Below are 22,755 nucleotides of genomic sequence, written 5' to 3'. Positions count from 1 at the left end.
AGTAATAATGGTAACATCAGCTAATATTTATTAAAATTAAAACAACTTTTACTGACATTGTGCAACAAAGGTGTGGCTGCTCCGGCCCTCGGTTTGGCGTGCTGGTCTGATTTTGGCCCTTGGGGGTAAATAATTGAGGACCCCTGTTATAGACCAACGTCCAGGAGTCTCTGTAGCAACTCGTCATGGTCCACTGAGTCAAAAGCATTTGAAAGGTCAATAAAAAGTGCTGCACACTTGTTTTTTGTCCAATGACACAATAAAATCATTTTAAACCTTAGTGGCTGCTGTGACCGTACTGTGCCATTTCCTAAGGCGCAGTAAAGACTTTTCTTTAATACCCCCTGAACACGTAGACTCTTGTTGTCTTCTCCTCTCTGCTTGTTACTGGTGAGAAGTTGAAAATCCCTAAAATAACAGAACAAATTCCTTAATTAAAGTCAATTAAAATACCGTCTTTTTAGCAGTTTTGTTTGTTAGACTCACCCTATTTACAGGTTTTGTTTTAGTGTTTAATATTTGTCATAATTTCAACGTTTCGAGTGAAAATGTAAAATGGAAACTATGCTTTTCTTTGTTGCGGCGCAGAATGGACTGTAAATACTCTACTGACAATGTTGGTATTTCCACAAAAAACAATCGATTAGCATGGAAAATTACTCCAAGCTCAACATAAAGCTCAACATAAAGCTCAACATAAAGCTCAACATAAAGCCAATTTAAACCATCTGGAGCAAAACAGAGTGAAAAATCCAGAAATCTTCTCCTATCGCTGTTGCATTATGGGTGTTTTTGCAAAGTCACAAACTTGAGGAGAATATGAAACATTCCAACAATAAAAATGTTCAAAAGTGTCTTTTTCAGGCTTAGTCGAGGGTATAAATATTACAAAAAAAGGTGGTAATGCTTCACCTAAGGGTCCATTTACACGATAATGTTTAAAGTGAAAATGTTAAACTTTCATCGTGTGTTGGGGCTGTTCACATGACAGCTGAGCTTGAATTCACTGAAAACACAGCTTTTAGAAAACGCTCAGGCTCCGTCTCAGTGTTGACTGATGAAAACGATACTTTCTGGAAACAGTTGGTCTCAGTCCTGAGTAGATGACAGAAATACTGGTCCTGGTCCTGGTCCTGGTCCTGGTCCTGGTCCTGGTCCTGGTCCTGGTCCTGGTCCTGGTCCTGGTCCTGGTCCTGGGCACCGCGGCCATAGTGACTCGTAGTTCTGCACATGCTCAGTAGAGACAGAACAATGTTTCCTCCGTGGCGTCATGACTCCCAGTCCATATTCTCCTGGACTTGGTACTTTTATTTTGACAGTCACTGTTATAACAATCCAACTTGGTGGTCTGTCCCCTAGAATGTCCGTGTTCTCCTGTTGTTAATGTTTAGAGCCCGTTGTTCTCTGCTGCATGTGTGTGTGTGGTTTCATTACATAAACAAACAACAGCACCAACTAGAGGCCCAACATGCTGACTACATTGTTTTCAGATTGTTGCATAAACACGAAACTTATATGAAACAAAAACCAAAAAAACAACACCTTTCCACTTGAAACATCGTCATGGAAATGGGGCCTCATAGTCCAAAACATTTGGTAAATACAACAAAACAACATAAACAACTGGTGGCCCAACATGCTGGTGACATCATTTCTGCCATTTCTGTGGAAACAGGCTTTGTTTTTTAAAAAGTTGCTGTCCAAACACAAACCTTTTCTGAAACGTTGTCGTGGCGAAGCGGCCTGACTGTCTCCTCGCTGTGATGCCACGAGGACAAACTGAAGACTCTGGTGGGTCGACGTCTCTTTAGTCCTCATGAAGCTTTCAGAAATTCACTGGTTCATAACCTACAACCAAAGTGCGTTTCTTCCAGCAGGAAGCCTGAAAAGGTTCTGAGACATGTTAAGAATAAGATCTGATGTGAAAGAGAGATTACCTGAGGACAGGAGAAGGAAACACAGATACAGAGGAAACACACACAAACGCTGTGATCAGCGGCCGGGACAGTCATCAAGGTCGCCTCCTGCAGGTACATGTGAGAACTTCACCTGCTCCCGATTCGCCTAATGTCACATTTCACAGCAGGTCAGTTGCTAATATTTCCAGGAAATAAAATCTAGTTGGTGACATGTTGCAGAAAAAGCTCTTCCTGTGTGATCCCTCATTACTCTATGGTTGGAGGAGAGAAGTACGGAGGAATAAATACATGTGCAGGCTTGAATCAACACCTGAGTGAGAGCGAAACTAAAACTGTTATTTGAAACTGGAGACGACCTTTTAAAGCCCACACATGTTTGCTTTATTTATTGTTGTGGTTGTGCTTTCACCCTGGCAACTTCTCCCTTGTTTCTTTGTCATTTGGCATTTTGGACTTTTAAAGGACAAAGAATGAGCTCATACCTGAAATCTTTTCCACTCGGCTGTCGTGGGTCAACAATCTAAACACCGAGCTGACAAACAAGCTGCTCATTTCCACAAAGCAAACAGGTCAAGTGTTTTCTGTGGTGGTAAAGAAAGAGCCACCTGAAAAACCAAAAACAAGTTGAACTCAAGGAAGAAAGAGGCTCGAAAGCCTCACAGTAGTTTAAAATCTATCAGAGTTTCAAATGACCAAAGTGTGACTTCTTTTGTCCCGGCTTTAAAGAGGTGGGTTTATGTTGCACAGGGAGCATTCGCATAATCTTCTAAGACCTCCCTCACGTGATATTTCTCGCGAAAACTTTTAATTTTTCGCTTTTAGTTTGAGAAAATATTCAGATTGACATGACAATATGAATGTTAAAATGGTAAATGGACTTCACGTATATATATAAAACGCTTTTTAACTGCGCGAGCCGCCCCATAGTACTTTACATCGTTTATCACATCCACCCATTCACACACAAGTTCACACCCCGATGGAGGATGCCGCCATGCAAGGCGCTGTCACTCCAGTGGGAGCAGTTTGGGGTTCAGTGTCTTGCCCAAGGACACTTTGACATGTGGAGTGGTGGAGATGGGAAGTGAACCTGCAACTTTCTGATTGGGCAACGACCGCTATGCCGCTCCACATGACACCCATATGACAGTGTTTGTTTTTGTAATGAAACCACACACACACACATGCAGCAGAGAACGATCTACTATAAACATTAACAACGGGAGAACACGGACATTCTAGTGGACAGACCACCAAAATGGACTGTTATTACAGTGACTGCCAAAATTAAACTACCAAGTTGGATTGTTATTACGGTGACTGTCAAAATAAAAGTAACAAGTACCCGGGGAATCATGACACCACGGGGGAAACACAGTTCTGATTGGCTCGAATGAGCATGTGCAGAACAAGTAGTTACTATGGCCGTGGTGACCAGGACCAGGACCAGGACCAGGACCAGGACCAGGACCAGGAGCAGCATTTACTCCAGTTTCCACATAGACAGAGTCTCAGTGTTCTCAAGAAGTTGACTTTCAGTGTCTCCGAGCACTGTTGCCATGGAAACCGACACCCAAAATGCTCAGGAAGTTTTTTGTTTTCACTTGAAATCGTTGCTAAACAAGCCCAAGTGTCAAAAATGAAGGAAGTGTGCGCCTCCTAAAGTGACATGTTACCCCGGTTCATGAGAGCCACTCAGTGTAGACGGTAGTAAATGTTTCAGAGTAACTAAAGAGTTTTTTATGTGGTTTCAGAAAGTCCTGAAATGTCCTGAAATGTCCTGAGGGACGCTCTGGAGTGGGATTGTTCAGTATCTAAGTGGTGCTTTTGAGGGTTTTCCTGTCCTGTCCCTCCCCCAGTCTGCAGACAGTTTGAGCTGGCAGGAAGCGGCAGGATGGGAGTGATTTAGCTCCAGCAGCTCCTGGTCGAGGTGCCGCTCTGGATGCTCCTTGTCTCCTTCGCCCTGCACTTGTTTTCACTTTTTTGAACGCCGCCGTCATCTTAGCTTGACGCCACGCGCTGTATCATCAGATCTGGACTTTCTTTTCCTTCTTCTCTGATCTAAAACAAAAAACGGTGTCATTGATGTTGAATGTAACACTGGAAAGGATTAAATCACAGTGGAAGTTTTCAACAGAGCCTGTTTGACAGAATCCACTCCAGGATGCGTACTCAGCTCCTCCTGTCCTTAATCGCGTTACCAAAGAAATTGAGACTGAAGAAAAAGCTTGAAATAAAATACCACACGTCCATTTCTGTTCCATCTATTTCCTGATTGACTCTTATTTGCGCAAACAAACAACTGTGAGGTCTCTCATTGGGGTTTTTCTTTCAGATGGTGGAATAATTGTGTTTCTTCCCGCTCTTGTCTTCCAGGGCTTTCAGTGATTGTTTATCTGCTTTCAGCTCCTAATTGGCCTCTGCTCTCCTTCACAGCTACTCTGGGAACCTTGGAGTTCAGTTTGCATTACGACCAGGAGAACAACGCGCTGCACTGCAACATTAACAAGGCCAAGGTGAGTTTCTACCCATCATCAGGGAAATGATCAACCTCAACCTTTCCTGTGTGGCAGAGCGGCCGTCTCCCAATCGGAAGGTTGCAGGTTTGATTCCCATCTCTGCCTGCCTATATCTTGGGCCAAGACACTGAACCCCAAACTGCCTGGGTGAATGCAGTGTGAGAGTGAGTGGTTGGTGGTCGTCGGAGGGGGCAATGGTGCAGTTTGGCAGCCTCGCTTCCATCAGTCTGCCCCAGGGCAGCTGTGGCTACATACGTAATTTACCACCATCCAGTATGGAGGGAATGAATAATGCAATGTAAAGTGTCTTTGAGTGTCTAAAAAGCGCCATATATAACCCATGCATTATTATTATTATTATTATTATTATTATTATTATTATTATTATTATTATTATTATTATTATTATTATTATTATTATTATTTATTGACTGAGTTGCCACATTTCACAACTTCTGCTTCCATTTTATGAGTGAAATACGACACTCGCCATCGCTGTTTTCGTTCTCAAAAAGTTGCGTCGCGACCTTCAGACCACTGCTTCCTATAAATAGGCCTATAGAGCGTAAATATCAAATAAAAGTAAATTGTGTTTTGTGCACCGAGGCTTTTTGATTTTGAGACCATATTACTGTTAATTCTATAAGAAACGTGGACAAACACTGTATTACAATATCAATACCATATTTTCTAGTCGAAAAATCAGAACAGTCACAATCTGTTAAGAAAATGTATCATGAAGTAATAAAGTAAAGATTTCACTGGTGTTTTTTTTTTTGTTTTTTTCATGCAAAGACAGAATTGCTCTGTCAGTCAAACAACAGTAATAAATGTTCTGTGGCAGTGCAGCAGCTTTCTGTGGTCATACAGTGACATCTAGTGGCAACGGGTGGGATTTATCAATGTATTTTAGTATATAAGCTGCTTCTTGAGTTGCAAAACAATTCGGCCTGATACCATGGCAACAATTTCAAGTGAAAACGTAAAACTTTAGTTGAGTTTGGGTCCATTTCCAGGAACGCCTGAGCCACTGAAAACACACCTTTCTGAAAACGCCTTCCTCGGTGGAAGTTTTACAAAATCCTTGGGCTCTGACTCCATTTAGACAGTGGAAACTCTGGTCCTGGTCCTGGTCCTGGTCCTGGTCCTGGTCCTGGTCCTGGTCCTGGTCCTGGTCCTGGTCCTGGGCACCATGGCCATAGTGACTAGTAGTTCTGCACATGCTCAGTAGAGATAATCAGAACATTGTTTCCTCCGTGGTGTCATGACTCCCAGTCCATATTCTCCTGGACTTGGTAGTTTTATTTTGACAGTCACCGTAATAACAATCCAACTTGGTGGTCTGTCCACTAGAATGTCCGTGTTCTCCCAGTGTTCATGTTTAGAGCTCAATGCTTTCTGCTGCATGTGTGCGTGGTTTCATTACAAAAACAAACAACAGTGCCGACTAGTGGCCCAACATACTAACTACATTATTTTCAGTACGTTGCCCTGTGAATGTGAAATTTTCTGAAACAAAAATGCCAAATCGATTCGTTTTCACTCGACACATTGTGTAAATGGGGCCCTAGTTGTGCCCTAGTTGTAAAACTGCTCCCTGGTTAGAGAAGGTGAGTATTTGTCGACTCAGCCCGTCACCACCTCTTTGTAATGGCATTAAAGGGCAGAGCAGCAACAAACCGGCTGAAAAATGTACAATATGTTGCCACATTTAATTAGATAACTGCTAAAGATGCATGTTATTCTTGTTTCATCCTACACACTCTTCCAAAAAGGCGACTTAACACTTCCCACTGTTTTCTGTGAACGAGATATTTCCATCTTTTCTCAGCCCACGGTCACTCCCAAACCATATTGTTCACACATGGAGTTCTTTCATGCACCCAACAGATTAATCCCATCTATTCAACTGGTATGAAGGCTTGTAGTGGAGAGATGGACGTATTTGTGGAAAAAAACATAATTCTTTTAATATACATTTTTAAAATATTCCACACTGAAAGAAAAGGAGGAATTCAGTCACTTCATTTTTGTTTTGTTTTTTCAAAATTTTCAGTATCAATCCAGTACATGTCATTTTTGGCCGAAAGGTTAAAGAACTTTCTCAGGTAAACTTTCCAGTCTCTCTTGAAGAAATTGTGATAAAAAGGTCAACAGCAGCACATCAATTTATTTACGGGGGGGGGGGGGGGGTCTCATTCACTGGTTCTCCTGCCAAGTTAAAGTGAGTCTCCCTCTGCTCAAATATCTGGAAAGGGGGCATTAGGGTAGGTAGCAGAGTGGGGTAGTATTGAGGTAGATAGCACAGTGCGCCCTGGGATATATAGCTCAGTGGGAACTGGGGTAGATAGAGTGGGAACTGGGGTAGATAGAGAGGACACTGGGATGGATAGCACAGTGTGTAGTGGGCTAGAAAGAGTCGACACCGGGGTCGATATCACAGTGGGTCCTGGGGTATATAGGGTGTGCACTGGGGCAGATATCACAGTGGGCACTGGGGTAGATAGAATAGAATAGAATAGAATAGAATAGAATAGAATAGAATATATTTATAAAGCACCTTTCCCAGACATGAGACACAAGGTTTTCTGAGAAGATAAATTCCAATCCTCTGTGATAATTGACCAGGCACATCGGATCCTGGGTCCTATCTGTCCTATATATTTCTATCGGGGGAAGGATCTCACACTGCGTCTCCAGAGGACGGAGGAGCTGTAGTATAAAGGCAACGAGATGCATATTTTCCCTGACTGTACCTCGGAGGTAATGCGACAATGACGTGAATTCAATGAGGTCCTGGCCGGTCTTCGGGAGCTTAAGGTGAAGCACACGTCTTCCCAGCAAAGCTTCACGTCAAACACAAGGGCCACTTCAACGTTTTTACTGCCCAGGGTGAGGCAATGGCATTTCTGAACACTGACTTAGAGAATGCATCCTAAAAAGTGTAACACCACGGTCCGTGTATCTTCCGTCCACTCAATTTTTGTTTTGATGTCAGAAAACGAAAGACCGGAAATCCTCCAATTTCCGTTTTTCGATTTGATATTGGAAAACAAAAAAACAGGAGAGGAGCCGCCTCCGTTTGTCATTTTAAAATTGAAAATTTTAATTTTAATTTTAAACTTCTGGGTTTTCCGGCAAATCAAACTTGAAATAAAGAATTATGGTCGTATTTTATTTCCCGAATTTTGTTTAAGAAACGCAAATCGGGAAACGACCCGATTACCGTTTTTCCATTTGATATTGGAAAATGAAAATCGAAAACCGGAAATCGGACGGTTTCCTGGTTTTTCGTTTTCCAACATCAAAACGAAAATCTAATGGCCGGAAGGTACACGGACCCACCACTCTGTGTAAATTGGGTTATCCATATCTACATGTACATGTTTTGCCTTCAAAGGTGGTTTAGTTGATATGAGAGACTGTCAGTTTGTTTTAGTTTAATTTGCAGGAATTTGCAGTGGAGTTGAGTTTGCTTTTATACCGTTAGTTTTTTTTTCCTAAACCACTAGTAACTAGACGTGCGTTTAGCGGTCCCATACTTAGAGGGTCATCAGTGCTTCATTTGGGGAAGCATGAGTGTGGGCGTGCACGTAGGGAGTATGGTCACTGGGTGGTTTATAGGTGCCATTTTGAACCACTGTCTATGGTTACTGTGTGTTGTGTTTAATTGTATTATGGGTTATTTTGGGTGGATACCAAACTATCTTTACCTCAGTAGTCATGCCAATGTGTGATAACAGTGCACATTGCAGCATTAATGATAATTTAACTTTGGTCTCATGGAACGTCAGAGGTTTGGGTCAAATATAGACCCCAAATATAGACAATCCTGATTTATTTGTCCAGACTTGTGGTATGATACCAGCCTCCTGTCCCAATGTCATCGTTGGAAGTGATTTTAATTGCAACTTCGACCCCATCTTGGACAGGCTGTCAACAAAGCCTCTTTCTGCCATCGCCTCAGTGCAAATGCTTAATGGTTTAATTAAAGCAAGGTATATGACTGATGTCTGGTAGTTACAACACCCTACTAGTAAAGATTTCTCGTTTTATTCTCACGTCTACAAGTCCGACACGAGGATTGACAATTTTTTTTAATTTCTTCTGAATTACTACCCAGTCTTGTGAACTCAACATATCACAATATTTTGATATCTGATCACAGCCCTGTTTCATTTCAATTCAAGAATATCCCGTCTAAATAAAAGTAAAAGTAAAAGTGCATTTAACCAGACAAAGAAAAATATCGATACAGTCAGGACAAAATAATTCACGAAATAAAATTTAAAGAATAAAATTAAAAAGAGACACAAAAGAAGAAGAAAAAAAGATTAAAAATTACACACAGAAAGAAATAAATATAAATACGCACACATGTATACAAACATACAGATATACATTTAGACGAAGAAAACAAAAAGGGGTTACAGAATAATATTGGTAGCTGCCATATTTTCTACATAGGATATGAACGGTTGCCAAGTTTCAAAAATATTTCCTGGTGCAGCCTCTAATGGTATATCTGATTTTCTCTCGGTGGACAAGGCACATGACCTCTCTTATCCATTGGGCATATACTGGCAGCATTGTGTCCTTCCATTTAGACAGAATCAGCCCTCTGGCCATAAGTGAACAAAAAGCCATCACATTGGCTTGAAGCCTACTACAAGAGGCATTGACTGTGGGAACTCCAAACAGCGCAGCTCGTGGAGAGAGGTCAATCGTTGTGCCACATATTCTTGAAAAGGTCTTAAAGATGGAATACCAGAAACTATGAAGTTTAGGGCAGGACCAGAACATCCGTAATAATGTAGCTTACACCGATCACATGATGGGTCAAGATCCGTTTTAATCTTCTGACCAGTGTAGGCGATGCACAACTTTAAACTGGATTACCGTATGACCAAGACATATGGAAGAGGAATAAATCCTCTGAATAATCTTATTCCAGATTGCGTCTGTAAAGGTTTCCCCCAGGTCTTCTTCCAATTTGACCCTCAGGCCATCCCAGCTCGAGGTATTATGTGAAGTGAGCAAGTTATACATTTTGCTTATTGTTTGTGTCATATCTATTTTGCATTTGAAAATTAAATCTAGCAGAGAGGCTGAGGGAGAGCACGGAAAACCATCTGAGTGGGATGAGCCAAAGCTTCTGAGCTGTAAATACAGATAAAAATGAGCGTTGCCTAGATTGAATTCTTTGGACAGTTGTTCCAAAGACGCAAACAGACTGTCAATATAAAGATCTGACAGTCTGCATATTCCTGTATTTAACCAGGTAACTAAACCTTTATCCATTAAAGATAGGACAAAGATATGATTATTTGCTCAGGGGGCAGCAAGTGAGAGGTCAGTAAGTTTAAAGGAGCGTCTGAATTGATTCCATATCTTTACTGAGTGGACTACAATAGGATTTAAGGTCAAAGCTGAAATGCGCTGACTCAGTGGAAGTTTAGACCAAAGTAAGGCCTTTAAGGAGGAAGAAGTAATGGATGTTGCTTCTAAAATTGCCCAACTGGGACTTTATTGATATGTTTATATGCCCTTGAAGGATAATCTGAGCCCTGCTTTCTGAAGAGCTCTCCCATTTAAAGTAGTTACAACATAACTTATCTTGGCCTTAAGATATCCAGAAACCCTAAAGTTTGACTGAAACTAAATTTCTTGGACATGACAGAAAGACTTAAGGTTAATGTAATATAAGGACTTAGAAGTTGCTTCCCCTCTCTATGATTGGCTGCATCAATGCAATCAAAATGGTTGTGCTCCTGAGGTTCTTGTACCTCTTCCAAAACCTTCCTGTTTTGTTACCATTGTCTTTCTTTAAACAACTAGATTCAGCTATTCTCTTGTTTGTGTGGGCCGGTAAAGCCCCTCGCATTTCCAAATCTCACCTGCAGAAAGATGCAAGCAGTGGCGGCTCTGGCCTTCCCGTGTTTCAGCACTATTACTGGGCTGCGAATGCCAGAGCTTCTACTTCTTGGCAATGAGGCTTCGCTGATGGAGACATGGTCTGCCGCCTCTCCACTCTGGCTAAACGTCGAGGCCGTGCCAGTTTCAGGAACCTCTCTTCCAGCGCTCCTCTTTCTAGGTCACAACCCTCCCACGAATTACTCGGCCATAATTTCATTCCTGGAAATTCTGCAGAGATTTTGAATGAATTGAAGTAGTTTCTTTTGTCGACTGAATGTTTCATTGCAAACTTCTATTACATATAATAATTTGTCCAAGCCAGGGTTAATGGACAGTGTTTTTCTGAACGGGAGGAAGGGGGGGGACTGTGCTGTATTGGGGACCTTTTATATTGTCAACAAATTTGCTTAATTTCTTCAGCTCCAAACTAAATTCAATCTCCCACAATCACATTTCTACCGTTACCTTCAAGTCAGACACTTTGTACAGGAATCAATCCCACAGTTTACAACCAAACCAAAGAGACAGATTTTCCATGATTTATTTGTTGCACATCCAAACTCTAAACATCTTGTCTCCTGCTTTGTGTCTGTTTTTATGGCACCAGTGAATACAGATCATCTCAAGGAGGCCTGAGCTAAAGAACTAGGTGCTAGATGAACTGTGGGAGGAGGGCTTGTCTCGTATAAAGAGCTGTCCTATAATCTCTGGAGCATTATTCTAAAACTAAACAAAGTTTATTGAATCAGTGTGTGATAGGTGTGGTACTGCAGAAGGTTCATTATCACACCTGTTCTGGCGTTGCCCAGTACTGATACATATTTGGAGTGACATGTTAACTTTGGTTTTCCAAACAATATGAAGCAAACATTCAGCCAGACTTCAACTTTGCAATATTTGGTAACTCTGACTTGACGAGGCCTTTTCCCTCCCGCCAAAAGCAGGCGCTCAATGCAGGCATGGTTGTGGCTAAGAAATAGATATCGCTTAACCGGATGTCCACAACACCCCCATGTTTCAAAAGGTGGCTCAATGAAATGCTTCTCATTGGTAAGATGGAGCAGATTTGTTTTAGCAAACAGAACTCTCATGATTCTTTCATTAAGGTGTGTAAACCTGTTCTGTCTATGCTAGATCAGCGTTAACTGTTTGCATTGCTGCCGTGTTACGTTTATATTATGTGTAAACTCGGTTTTATTTGGCAGACCGACTGAGGGTTTTGATTGACCCGTATATGTGTGTTGTTGTTTGTTTCCTACCCAGGACTGTTTATAAGAGAGGGGCAGTCTCTTTTTTGACATTCTTTTTGCTGGCTCCTGGCAGCGTTGGACATCCAGCCTCTATTTCTTTCTGTCATGTTGTGTAATACTGCTGGGTGTTCTTGTCTATCCTGTGTGTGTGTGTCTGTTTTGTATAAAAAGCTATAAATACAAAAAACTCCCAGTATAAAACCATTTTCTTCGGTCCCCCTTGTAAACTAGATGTTGCATCTCAAGGTGCTTTCCTTTCCTTACAATAAATTCAATTCATGATTTAACTTGTCTGTTGATTCTCTCGTTGGTCTTTCTGACCAAAAGGTTTTTTTGGGAAACTCCAACAGTGACTCTAACGTTCTGAGCCTCAATGAAGCAGCTCCTTAATGAGATGTTATGGGTCAGGGTTAATGGGAGAAGAGTGGCAGGCCTGAACAGAAACAGGAAGAAAAACCACAATGCTGAATTATCTGGACTGATAAAACGATTAAAGTGTCGGGCTATGTTTCTCTACAGCAGTGACGGATCACATGTTTAAAGCCCGTATGATTATTCCCTGTTTGACATTTAGTCAGAAAACAAATGTCAGTCACTGTAGAAAGGTCACAGATGACATTGCTAAAACAAACAGAGGAGGTTCAAGAAGACGAGGCCGAACACTCCAGCATGGAGAAAAACGTAAATCACGTTATCATAAAATCATCTGTAACAGACAAATACGTCAAGTCTGGAGGATTGAGGACAGCTTAACTCTGATACCGCTCCTCTTGCTGCATGGAGGCACGACGGGTTGTTCCCTCCGTATTCTAAGATTCAGAGAAGAGCCTGAACAAAGAATGATGCAGAATAAAGCAGCAGAGGATAGAAAAGCTTCAATAAAAGCAACATAAACATTTACCTCTGTACAGCTCAGGAGTCGGTGTCTTTTAATATGTCTTCCTTCCTGCTAATGGATGAACGAATTATTCAGTGTTTAAAGTCCTTGTTTGATTATGTCCAGTGTTGCCATAGTTACCTTGAATAAGTAATCAGAATACTGATTACTCGTCACCCCTTTCAAAAATAGCTTAGTTACTTAACTGATTACTTGTTTTTGATAGTAACTAAGTTAGATTACATGTTACATTTTAGTTACTTTCACCAGCTGCCGACAACACCCCCCATCGTCTCAACATGAAAATAAAAAGACTCTGCTGATCACTGCCTCCTGCACCATGTTTATTCATATTTCAATCTTTGACCTTCATTCTTTATTGTGTTTATATCTGACTCATGGTTTTATGATCAGATTTTTACTATTACTGGTATTTATTTACCCCTTGTGTTGTCTGTTGTTGCATTATTTATCTATTCATTTATTTGCACTGTTTGCTCTTAGCCAGTGGCGCCGCCAGGATTCAATTTCATAGTACGCTCGTCCCCCCCGGTGATGCACCAGGCAGAGACAAAAACTCGTTAATATTCATTTTTTTCACACCTTCATAAAAAATAATACGCACGATGCGTACAGGATTCCGGCTGGTGGCGCCACTGCTCTTAGCTTCCATTTAATTGCACCCTGGGGACAACTTAGGTCTTTCATTGATTAATTGATTGAAGAAAAGGAGGGGCTTCCTGCCAATATATCTTTTTACTCAGGAAAATTACAAAAATAGTGTAACATCACTGCAGTTGTGTTCTTGTTGCAATGACAAGGTTTATTGATTATGTTTGTTAGATCGGATTCTTTTGTGTCACTTGAACGCACCGTCAGAGCGAGCTGGCCTGTGACTGGCTGAGAGTGGAGAAGGGGGCGGGTCAGGTGAGCGTGTGGTGTGTGTGTGTGTGTGTGTGTGTGTGTGTGTGTGTGTGTGTGTGTGTGTGTGTGTGTGTGTGTGTGTGTGTGTGTGTGTGTGTGTGCGTGTCCATTTGGAGGAGAACGAAGGAGCAGCCTGGTTCTGTTTAATAATAAAGCGACTTTGCAGAGAAGAAACTCGTCCTGCGGGACACCACAACAGTAACGCACAGTGACTTGGAGAAGTAACTTTAATCTGATTACTGGTTTGGAAATAGTAACGCATTACCGGCATCACTGGTCATCATACGAACATAGTTATTACAGACACACGCACGCACGCACACACACACACACCTGTTGTCCTTCAATTAGGTCTTCAATCATCACCTTTCTCCATTCCCCCTTTGCAGCTCCATTATTACACAGTCAATTATATGTCATTTCCCGTCACTCTATGTGCTCCTCTTTTATTTCTTTGAGTGCTTCATGTGATTCGGGGAAGAAGGAACAGTAATTTGCTCTTTTTTTATCCTCATTAGGACACATGCAGTCACTGCAGCTATATTTATGTGGCTTGTTTTGCTCATTATATTCCTCATTAACACGTGTTTGTTCAGTACAGAGTGTTTTCATGAAACTCTCCTGGAAACACTTCTACAGCTCTGTTAACGCCACAACCTTCCGAGTGATGAAAGCGCATTGCCTTTGCGTTAGAAAAGTTTTGCACGTTCACTGCAACGTTCCAAAACTGACATAGTCCACTAGTTGGCGCTGTTGTTATTTTTTGCAAAGAAACCACACACACACATGCTGCAGAGAACAATGAGCTCTAAACATTAACAACAGGAGAACACGGACATTCTAGTGGACAGACCACCAAGTTGGATTGTTATTACGGTGACTGTCAAAATAAAAGTACGATGTCCAGGAGAATATGACCTGGGAGTCATGACACCACGGAGGAAACATCTACTGAGCATGTGCACAACTACTAGTTTCTACCAATGTGGTGACCAGGACCGGGAAAGGGACCGGGAAAGGGACCAATGACCAAATGTCCTCAAGGTTCAATCTTGAGAGAGGCCCGGGACAGGGGTGTCCACTCTCACCATCTCTCTTTGCAATTTTTATCAAACCGCGAGCAGCAGCCATCAGACAGAACAATAACATAAAAGAAATACGAACAGTAAATGTAAGACATAAAATATGTCTCTATGCAGATGATGTGATACTTCTCCTGCAGAACACACAGACTTCTCTTCCAGAAACAAAAGGGTTAATAGACAGATTCTCCTCAATCTCAGAATATTCTATAAATTGGAACAAATCAGTCGTCTTGCCTATCAACTCTATTTTTCAGCACACACCTAACACCCCACTAAAACCAGGGAACATCAAATACCTCAGCATTAACGTCTCAGCCAAGCTGTCAGACTTGGTACACTTAAACTACACCCCCCTTATTAAAACATTGGAGGAGGACCTCACTCGATGGAGGACACTCCCTTTATCACTTATGGGGAGAGTAGCAACAATCAAAATGATGGTCCTGCCTAAAATGAACTCCATCTTCTCAATGATCCCAGCAAAACCACCAAAAACCTGGTTTAACACTCTTGATTCTCACGTCTCAAAATTCTGATTTTGCGGTGCTCCCTCCCTCCACACCAGAGGTGAGGAAATTTCTTAATGCTTTCATGGGATTTGTTAGCAAGACAAAACTGCGGCTCTTCAAGCTGATCTCCATCACAACTGATGGGGCGCCTGCGATGATGGGCCACACCAGTGGCTTCATTGAACTGTGCAAACAAAGTGAATCTTTATCAGATATCCGAATTATCATTATATAATTCACCAGCAAGCATTGTGTGGAAAGATTTTAAATATGAAAGAAGTGATGGATATTGGGATGAAGATTGCTTGTTCAGTTCGAGTTTGCAGAGGAGGCTTTTTAATGTACCCAGTCACATACTCAGCATAGTCCTGTGCTGACAGAAGAGTCCTCCAGTATGGCTGCAGCTCTAAACACATCCCAGTCTGTCCTAGTAAAACAGTCCCTCACTGTGCCCTCAGTCTCTGGGGTCCAGAAAAATCCACTAAACTGAAAACGTTTGAGAGCGGAGCGAACAAACACGTGTACCACGGTGGGTGCCATATTGCATACTGTTTGTTGGAACAGGTGGATCCACGAGAGCAGGTCAGGTAGCTGGAGTCGAGAACCGGAGATCCAAAAACAGAGCAGCACACGCTGAGTCACTTGGGTAAATGGACGATCTGGCGACGAGAGTAGAGTGATCCAGAGACTTTATGGAGGAGGTGATGACGATGGCTCTCAGGTGTGCAGCTCAGCTACAGCGCAGGGCATGTCGACTCCACCCACCACGCAGACACACAAGGGCAGGGGAAACACAGGAAAGGGACAACAGGAAAAGCACGGCAGAAGACCTGTTTACAACTTGCTCGTGTCCTTTCCTCCCGCCGCCTCCTACAGAATGGCCTTTCATCGCGCTGCACCCACACTCCTGCAGGAGCACAAACACGCTGCCTCCGTTTCTCCAGCAGCTTTTTGTGTTCGTTATCCTCGTCTAGTGTCGCCGTTCGTCATTCATGACAAAAGAGCCTATAAGAAACGGCTCGTCTTCATTTACAACCTCTCCTCACCACAAGTGAAACAACAGAAAAAAACTCAGAGAAACACTTTATTTTCTTTCACGTCCCGGCTCCTCATTTCTCGGAGTTGAATATTGATGAAAACGTCCAGCGTCGGTTCCCAGAAGGCCGATGGGAGACGACGAGGCCGCTGGCCGCTGGGTCAGAGCCGCAAGCAAAATCAATTCGGATTCATATCTTCACATTTAATTCTGCTGCTGTCAAGCTCCAGACAGCGAGCATCTTGGAGATAAGCAATAAATAACGAGAGTGATTAGCCCACTGAAGCGTTTCTTTTTTTTTTTCTGGGCTTTTGTTTCACAGATGTGCTGTCAATTCCAACCATCATCAATTCAAAGGTTATCTTAGAGTAATGTTCCTTCTTCTACCACCGAAATACTTTTATAAAAGGAGCCCATGTTGCATTTATGAGAAATAGAGCTGGCAGGCGGCTCATCCTATCTGGAATAGAAACACAGTAAAACCTGTGATGTAGTGACGCCCTCAAATCCAAATGTCCCCTGAGGACAGCAGGCCACTCTTCAGAGGGTCGTGAGAATAAACCAGATAATATTATTGTTATGATCTCAAACTGAATATTCGGACACCACAACCACAGAATATTCGGATAATCGGGTCCAGCCCTCGTATTTAGTGTTGCTCAGGTTGACATTTGCAGGAAAACCAGTCTGTTGTCTGCATTTGGCTCATGAAGGTGTGTTACAAATAAAACTGACGATGAGTACCGGGCATCTGCAATCGAGTCTCTCGCCCGAGGTTCTATTGTAATAGATTACCAGTAGCTTGAAGTTGTGCTGATGCCAGTTTACTGCAGGTTTGCTGTTACTTTGATGACACTGTGATACGGGTTTATTCTGAGTTGGTATCATCCAAGCTTTTCGTCTTCGCTGCTAACACAACTCAAATCAACTCAACTCCACGATGCATAACTGCGTTACATCCTGCAGTTACTTTTCCCACTCATATGTATTCATGAGTGGGAAAAGTAGTCGGATAAATATGAATATCCTAAACTTCACCTTAGTCTGAACACAGCAGTGAGCAACAGTAAATACTAAGGTGGCATCCATATAGTGTTGTGTACTTCATAAGAGAAAATATTGAAATGTTAACAGTTTTGTTGTGAACTCGGGACACGCTTACAGTTACTTGCTGATACCAAGTTAACGCTATATTGATACTAGTTTGCTTCATGTTTTATTTTCTAATCACATTTTTTGAAGTTGCAGGCGGTGTCATTTCCTGTTGGTTTATTTTTGCCACTGAACGACTCCCTCCATCAGGATTGGGGCGCTGACACGCTATTTGTCTTAAAACTAAATGTCTCTGCCATTGTGTGAAACACTGTCGCTATAATCCTCTGCAGCAGCACGACGACTCTGAGTTTAAAAACTTGCCAAGTGTCGTTTGAAATCCAAAGAATTCAAAACCGATGGTGAACAAATCAAATCAAAAGGTTTGTGGTGAAGATTAATGTGTCAACACAGCGTTCAGTTTCACTTTGACTTTCCTCAGTCTCTCTGCTGGGAAACGGAGCCCAGCAGAACAGCGGCTCCTGCTCCACAACAAAGACTCCTACTTGTTTTTATCTTCATCTCTGTCACACTTTCTCTGTATTTGTTTGTTTGCATGCTGATTTTAATTTCACTCAATCTTCTTTCTTCTTCTTCTTCTTCTCTTCCACCTTTTCTCACCTCCTTTGCATGCTTTCATCACGTCTGTGTCGCGGCTTTATGTTTGCTGGAAAAACAGCTTCCAGTTCCCAGATACAAGAAGGTAAGCTGCAGAGATTAACCCCCCCCCAACCCCCCCGCCCCGCCCCACCTCCACCCCCGACCCCCCAGCCCCTTTAATCGATGCTCCAGTGTTGCCTCACAAACATCCGGGCCCTCAATCGAACCCCTCCATTCCTCGGCGTGATCCCAGCGTCTTCCCACTACAATAACTCCATGTTTCCATGTATGAACGTTTAGTGTGTCGCTGTGTTTCTTCTCCACCTGCTCCGAGGTGCACGCGCTCAATAATTACTCACCAAGACAAGTCAGCTAATTAAAAACAAACGGCGTGATAACGAATGGTGACGGAGGCGAGTGAAGCAGTGCGACGATCGAGCACAGTAAAGATAAGCCGCTCCTCTCATTACTGTCAACTAAACTCCACCTTTAGAGGCAGAAAGCGTTTACACGTGGAGTAAAAAAGGTCTTGACGTTGTGTCGGATACATAAAGTCCAGATGACCCATCAACCTTCTGCACCACTTCATCCACCCAAAACATTATTTATACTCCATATTTGGATACGTAAAGGCTACGATTTGATGGGGGTGAACCTCCAACTGACTCTATGCCCTTGACGCAGAATGCAAATAGTAAGACTACAAGGGCTGTGATTGGTCCTCTACTACATCATGGAGGGCTGTGATTGGTCCACTGTACTACCGTCTCTTCAAATTTTTCCCAAATCATCCTCTCAGGTTATTTTCCATCAAATCAAGTCATTGTTATCGATGATGTGACTGGAATGAAAACCAGTGTGACCCTGCACCACCATAACACCCCCACCCCCTCTCCTCTTCTTCCTCGTCTTCCTCCTCTCATTGATGGATGGGTTCCATCTGCCAGCTCTCCATGTTGTCTTCTTCCATCACTCGCCTCAAGTAGTCTGGACCCGCCTGCCTTGGCCGGCCGGGCGCCGCCCCCCACACATTAACCCTTTCTGGAGCTGGAGTGTGGGTCAGAGATCGATGCTCCTCTCCCCTCCGCCCTGTAAGCTGCTGCTGCTCCTGATGATTGATGCTTCCTCCACCCGCCTGCTCCCACATGCTAATGAAGACGTATGGCCTGGCGATGATGGCGGCCGATAGCAGCTCAGAAAACAAGCATGTCTGCAGGACATAAAGAACACACATGAACTGTTAATTCATTTAATGGAGTCGTGGGCAGACATGACAGGATGCAGAGGTTATAGAAATGTGATGCAGCGGAACAAGAGTGAGAATGTTTTGTCATCAGTGCTCTCCAGGCTGGTTGCTTGATCGTCCCATTGCACAGTGTTTGGGAACACGTAGACACGATAATTCAGATAAGAACATATTTATCAGATGGTTTTGTCGACACAAATTTGAAGCACTAACGCAGATTAACCTATCATCATAATTAATCCGAATAACAAAATTATCACAATTAAATAAACCCGTCTGTAACACAGAATGACTTAATATCCCTGAAATTGAGTTACCGTCACATGCTGCCGCGCATGTACAAATGAGCCGTCGATCCAGTGTAGAATCATATATGGAACCCTTGAAAAATGGACCCTTGGATTGGTGGCCAGCTCATTCAGGAGCTGAAGACAAGCCGTCACTGCTGGCGCCATGTAAATATCTCACCACTCCTTCAGCCACTGCTCAGTGAGGGAGGCTGATTTCAGCTGCAGCAGCATTGTAACTAAGACACCATCAGCTGTCCTCTCAGACAGTGTCAACCAGGTAGATTGTCTCAGTAGCTGCTGAAGGAAGAACAGGAACATGAATGAGGATGAATGTTTGGTTTGAAAAATGTTGTTTTTATTAACATGTTCATATATTCCCTTCCTTCTTGAGTCTGTTTGCTCATGCAAAATGAAACCCAATTAATACAGATCAAAATAAACAATATCATTAACTGAATTGAATTTATAACAACCCTGTGATTAATCATATTTTTAATTGGAACACTAGTTTTTACACAAACTTTTTACAGTCACTGTGATAATGGCAGCAGAACGCCAGCAGCATGCAGCAGACCGGTCACCGTAGTAACCAGGCCATATGGGTCCGAAGAAGATTTTGGTGGCAGAGGAAGAGGAAGACATTTAAAAGTCACTCAATTTCCTATCTGAAGAAGTTTCTGCTGTCAGACTGCAGCAGAAGAGCATATTGGACCTGGAGGAGGAGATGAAAGTTCTGCGGCTACAGAGAAGGACAAGCGGATGGCCTACTTGGAAAGCAGGGTGGGGGACCTGGAGCAGCACACCAGGATGAACGACGTGATCATCACCGGGCTCCGGGTTAAACCCCGGTCATACGCTCGGGATGGGACCGCTAACAACGGGGCCGAGTCGGATGATTGGATGCGAGCTCCATGGAATGTTTGCTGGTTGAAAGCCAGCTGGAAAAAGGAGTGAACCAAGAGTTGCTGGCATAAAGCCAGGAAGGTAGGAAATCTATGATGATCAAATATAATGAGTATAAGGCCAAGATATAATTTTACCACGACACAGGGAAGGAAATTAAAAGGAACAGACGTCTTCATTAACGAGCACCTTACCAAGAACAACGCAGACATAGTCAGAAGAGCACGGTGCCTAAAGAAGCAGAACGAAATACAGAACACTTAGACTTTAAACTGTAAAATATTCTTTAAACTAAATGGAACACCGGAGGGAGCTAAAGTGCTGGTGGTTGGAAGCATCGCGGACCTGGACAAATATCAATGATCATCATGAGCTGGACAATAAAGCAACAAGCAAGAACATCTGCAACCATGACACTCACAGATAGAACTCCGTTTGCAACTGAAGACCATAAACACACAACTCAGGAAATAAGTGGACAGAATCAATCCGGATTGAAAATATTTCATTACAACGATTACAATTTGAAGGACTTGGAACAGGAAATAGACCCGGACAATTACTTCTTTTCCTCCTGCAGCAACAATTGCCACTACTACACTGATGAACAGTACAACCGGAACATTAAATCAAAAGACAAATGATCAATTATCCACTTCAGCAGCAGCAGAAGCTTGTATGCAAACTTCAATAACATTCAGGAATTTTTACAGAAATGTTTACACCCATTTAACATTATTGCAATGTCTGAAACCTGGATAAACACAGAACAGGGCTTGGACTTTGAGCGAGAGGGTTATGAACTGAGGGGCAACAATAGGCAAAATAAAAGTGGAGGAGGTGTAGCAATGTGTGGGTAAAAGGCTGGACTTCAAGGTTTTAGAGAGCATGACAACTGTGGTGGACAACCTAGTAGAATTCATAACAATTGAGATCAACAATGGGAGGAATAGAAACATCTGCATTAGCCGGGATCAAGGATTGACATTTTCAAGGACCTGCTGGAGGGCATGTCTTCAAACAAGGGTAACAAAACTGTATTCATATGTGGAGACTCCAATATTGATCTGTTAAATCCCAATAACCATCAAATCAAAGATGAATTTGCCAATGCAATGTAGAGTTTGAGCTTGTTTCCAAAAACCACCAGACCCAGCAGAATCACATCTCATTGTGCCACTCTGATAATATCTTCACCAATGATATTGACAATAACACAGTAGGTGGACATTAATCAATGATATCAGTGATCACCTTCCAGTTTTCACAGTATATGTTAACATTTTCAGGAATAACAAGCCAAACAAACAAATACAATAGAGACCAGTAAAGACAGAGGAAGCCATCAGAGCACTAAAGAACGACTTGCTGGTACAGAACTGGGCTCTGACCTGATAGCGCATATGAAACATTCTTGGAGACATTTAGGTCACTATATGATAAAAATTGTCCAATCAAAGAATGTCACAGGAATTCTAAATACAGTAACTGTCCATGGATCACAAAGGGAATACAAAATACCTGTAAAAGGAAAAATACACTTTACAGGGATTTCATAAGACAAAGAACTAAAGAGGCAGAAAATCAATATAAAACATATAAGAATAAGTTCACTCATAGTATAAGGAAAAGTAAAAAAGAATATTATAGAAAAATACTTGAAGATAACAAAACAATATTAAAGGAACATGGAATATACTGAACAGTCTTATAAGAAATAGCACTAGTCTAACAACGTATCCTCGGTATTTCATTGATTAAGATAAAGAACTTGATAATATAGAGGACATAGCGAACAAATTTAATACTTTCTTTGTAAATATTGGACCCGACTGAGCAGCAAGAATCTCAAATCCAGGAGCAACTGGAGAAAAACCTGAAAGGCTGATCGAGAGGAATTCAAGCTCAATGTTTCTTGAACCAGTGGACGAGAAAGAAATACTGGATATTGTTAAAGAATGTACAAATACTGATATGAATAACATTGATATATTAGTAAAACAAGTCATTGAGGGAATTCCATAACCTATAACATACATCTGTAATTAATCATACCAAAAGGGTTCAGTTCCAAACAAAATGAAAATAGTAATACCTCTATACAAAACCAGGAACAAACCCTACTTCACAAACTACAGGCTTGTCTCACCACTTCTGCAATTCTCCAAAATATTAGAAAAACTTCAACAATGGATTGGATTCACTTTTAGAAAAGCACTACTTACTCACAGCCAGACAGTATGGATTCAGATCTAACAGATCAATATCATTAGCAATCATAGAAGGAGTTGAGGAAATCACAAATGCTCTAGAACAACAAAAACAAAAACGCAATGGGGTTATTCATTTATTTGAAAAAAGCTTTTGACACAATAAATCATGATATATGAATCAATAAATTGGAAAGGTATGGCATCAGGGGTGTTGCATTAAAATGGATTACAAGCTACTTAAGACAGAGACGCTTTGTGAAGTTGGGTAATGTCAGTTCAGTATGTTTGGACACTGCTTGTGGCGCCCCCCAGGGGTCAGTGTTAGGACCAAAACTTTTCATACTCTATATCAGGGGTCTCCAACCCTGGTCCTCCA

The 22,755-nt window shown here is 42.1% G+C and overlaps 1 protein-coding gene across 1 annotated transcript in view; it reads left to right on the top strand.

Annotated features, from left to right (window-relative positions):
* doc2b (double C2-like domains, beta) overlaps window positions 1-22,755 on the top strand; it is a 180,913-nt gene that overhangs the window by 87,197 nt on the left and 70,961 nt on the right. The window contains exons 2-3 of the mRNA XM_080482677.1: window positions 4,356-4,435; window positions 17,807-17,830. Of these exons, the coding sequence (XP_080338803.1) occupies window positions 4,356-4,435; window positions 17,807-17,830 (104 nt within the window). The remainder of the gene's footprint in view (window positions 1-4,355; window positions 4,436-17,806; window positions 17,831-22,755) is intronic.

The sequence above is a fragment of the Lipophrys pholis genome, assembly GCF_963383615.2.
Source record: "Lipophrys pholis genome assembly, chromosome: 16".
In the NCBI taxonomy this organism is placed as follows: Eukaryota; Metazoa; Chordata; class Actinopteri; order Blenniiformes; family Blenniidae; genus Lipophrys; species Lipophrys pholis.
The sequence above is the reverse complement of the archived record's forward strand: the minus strand, read 5'-3'. Positions and strand labels throughout refer to the sequence as shown.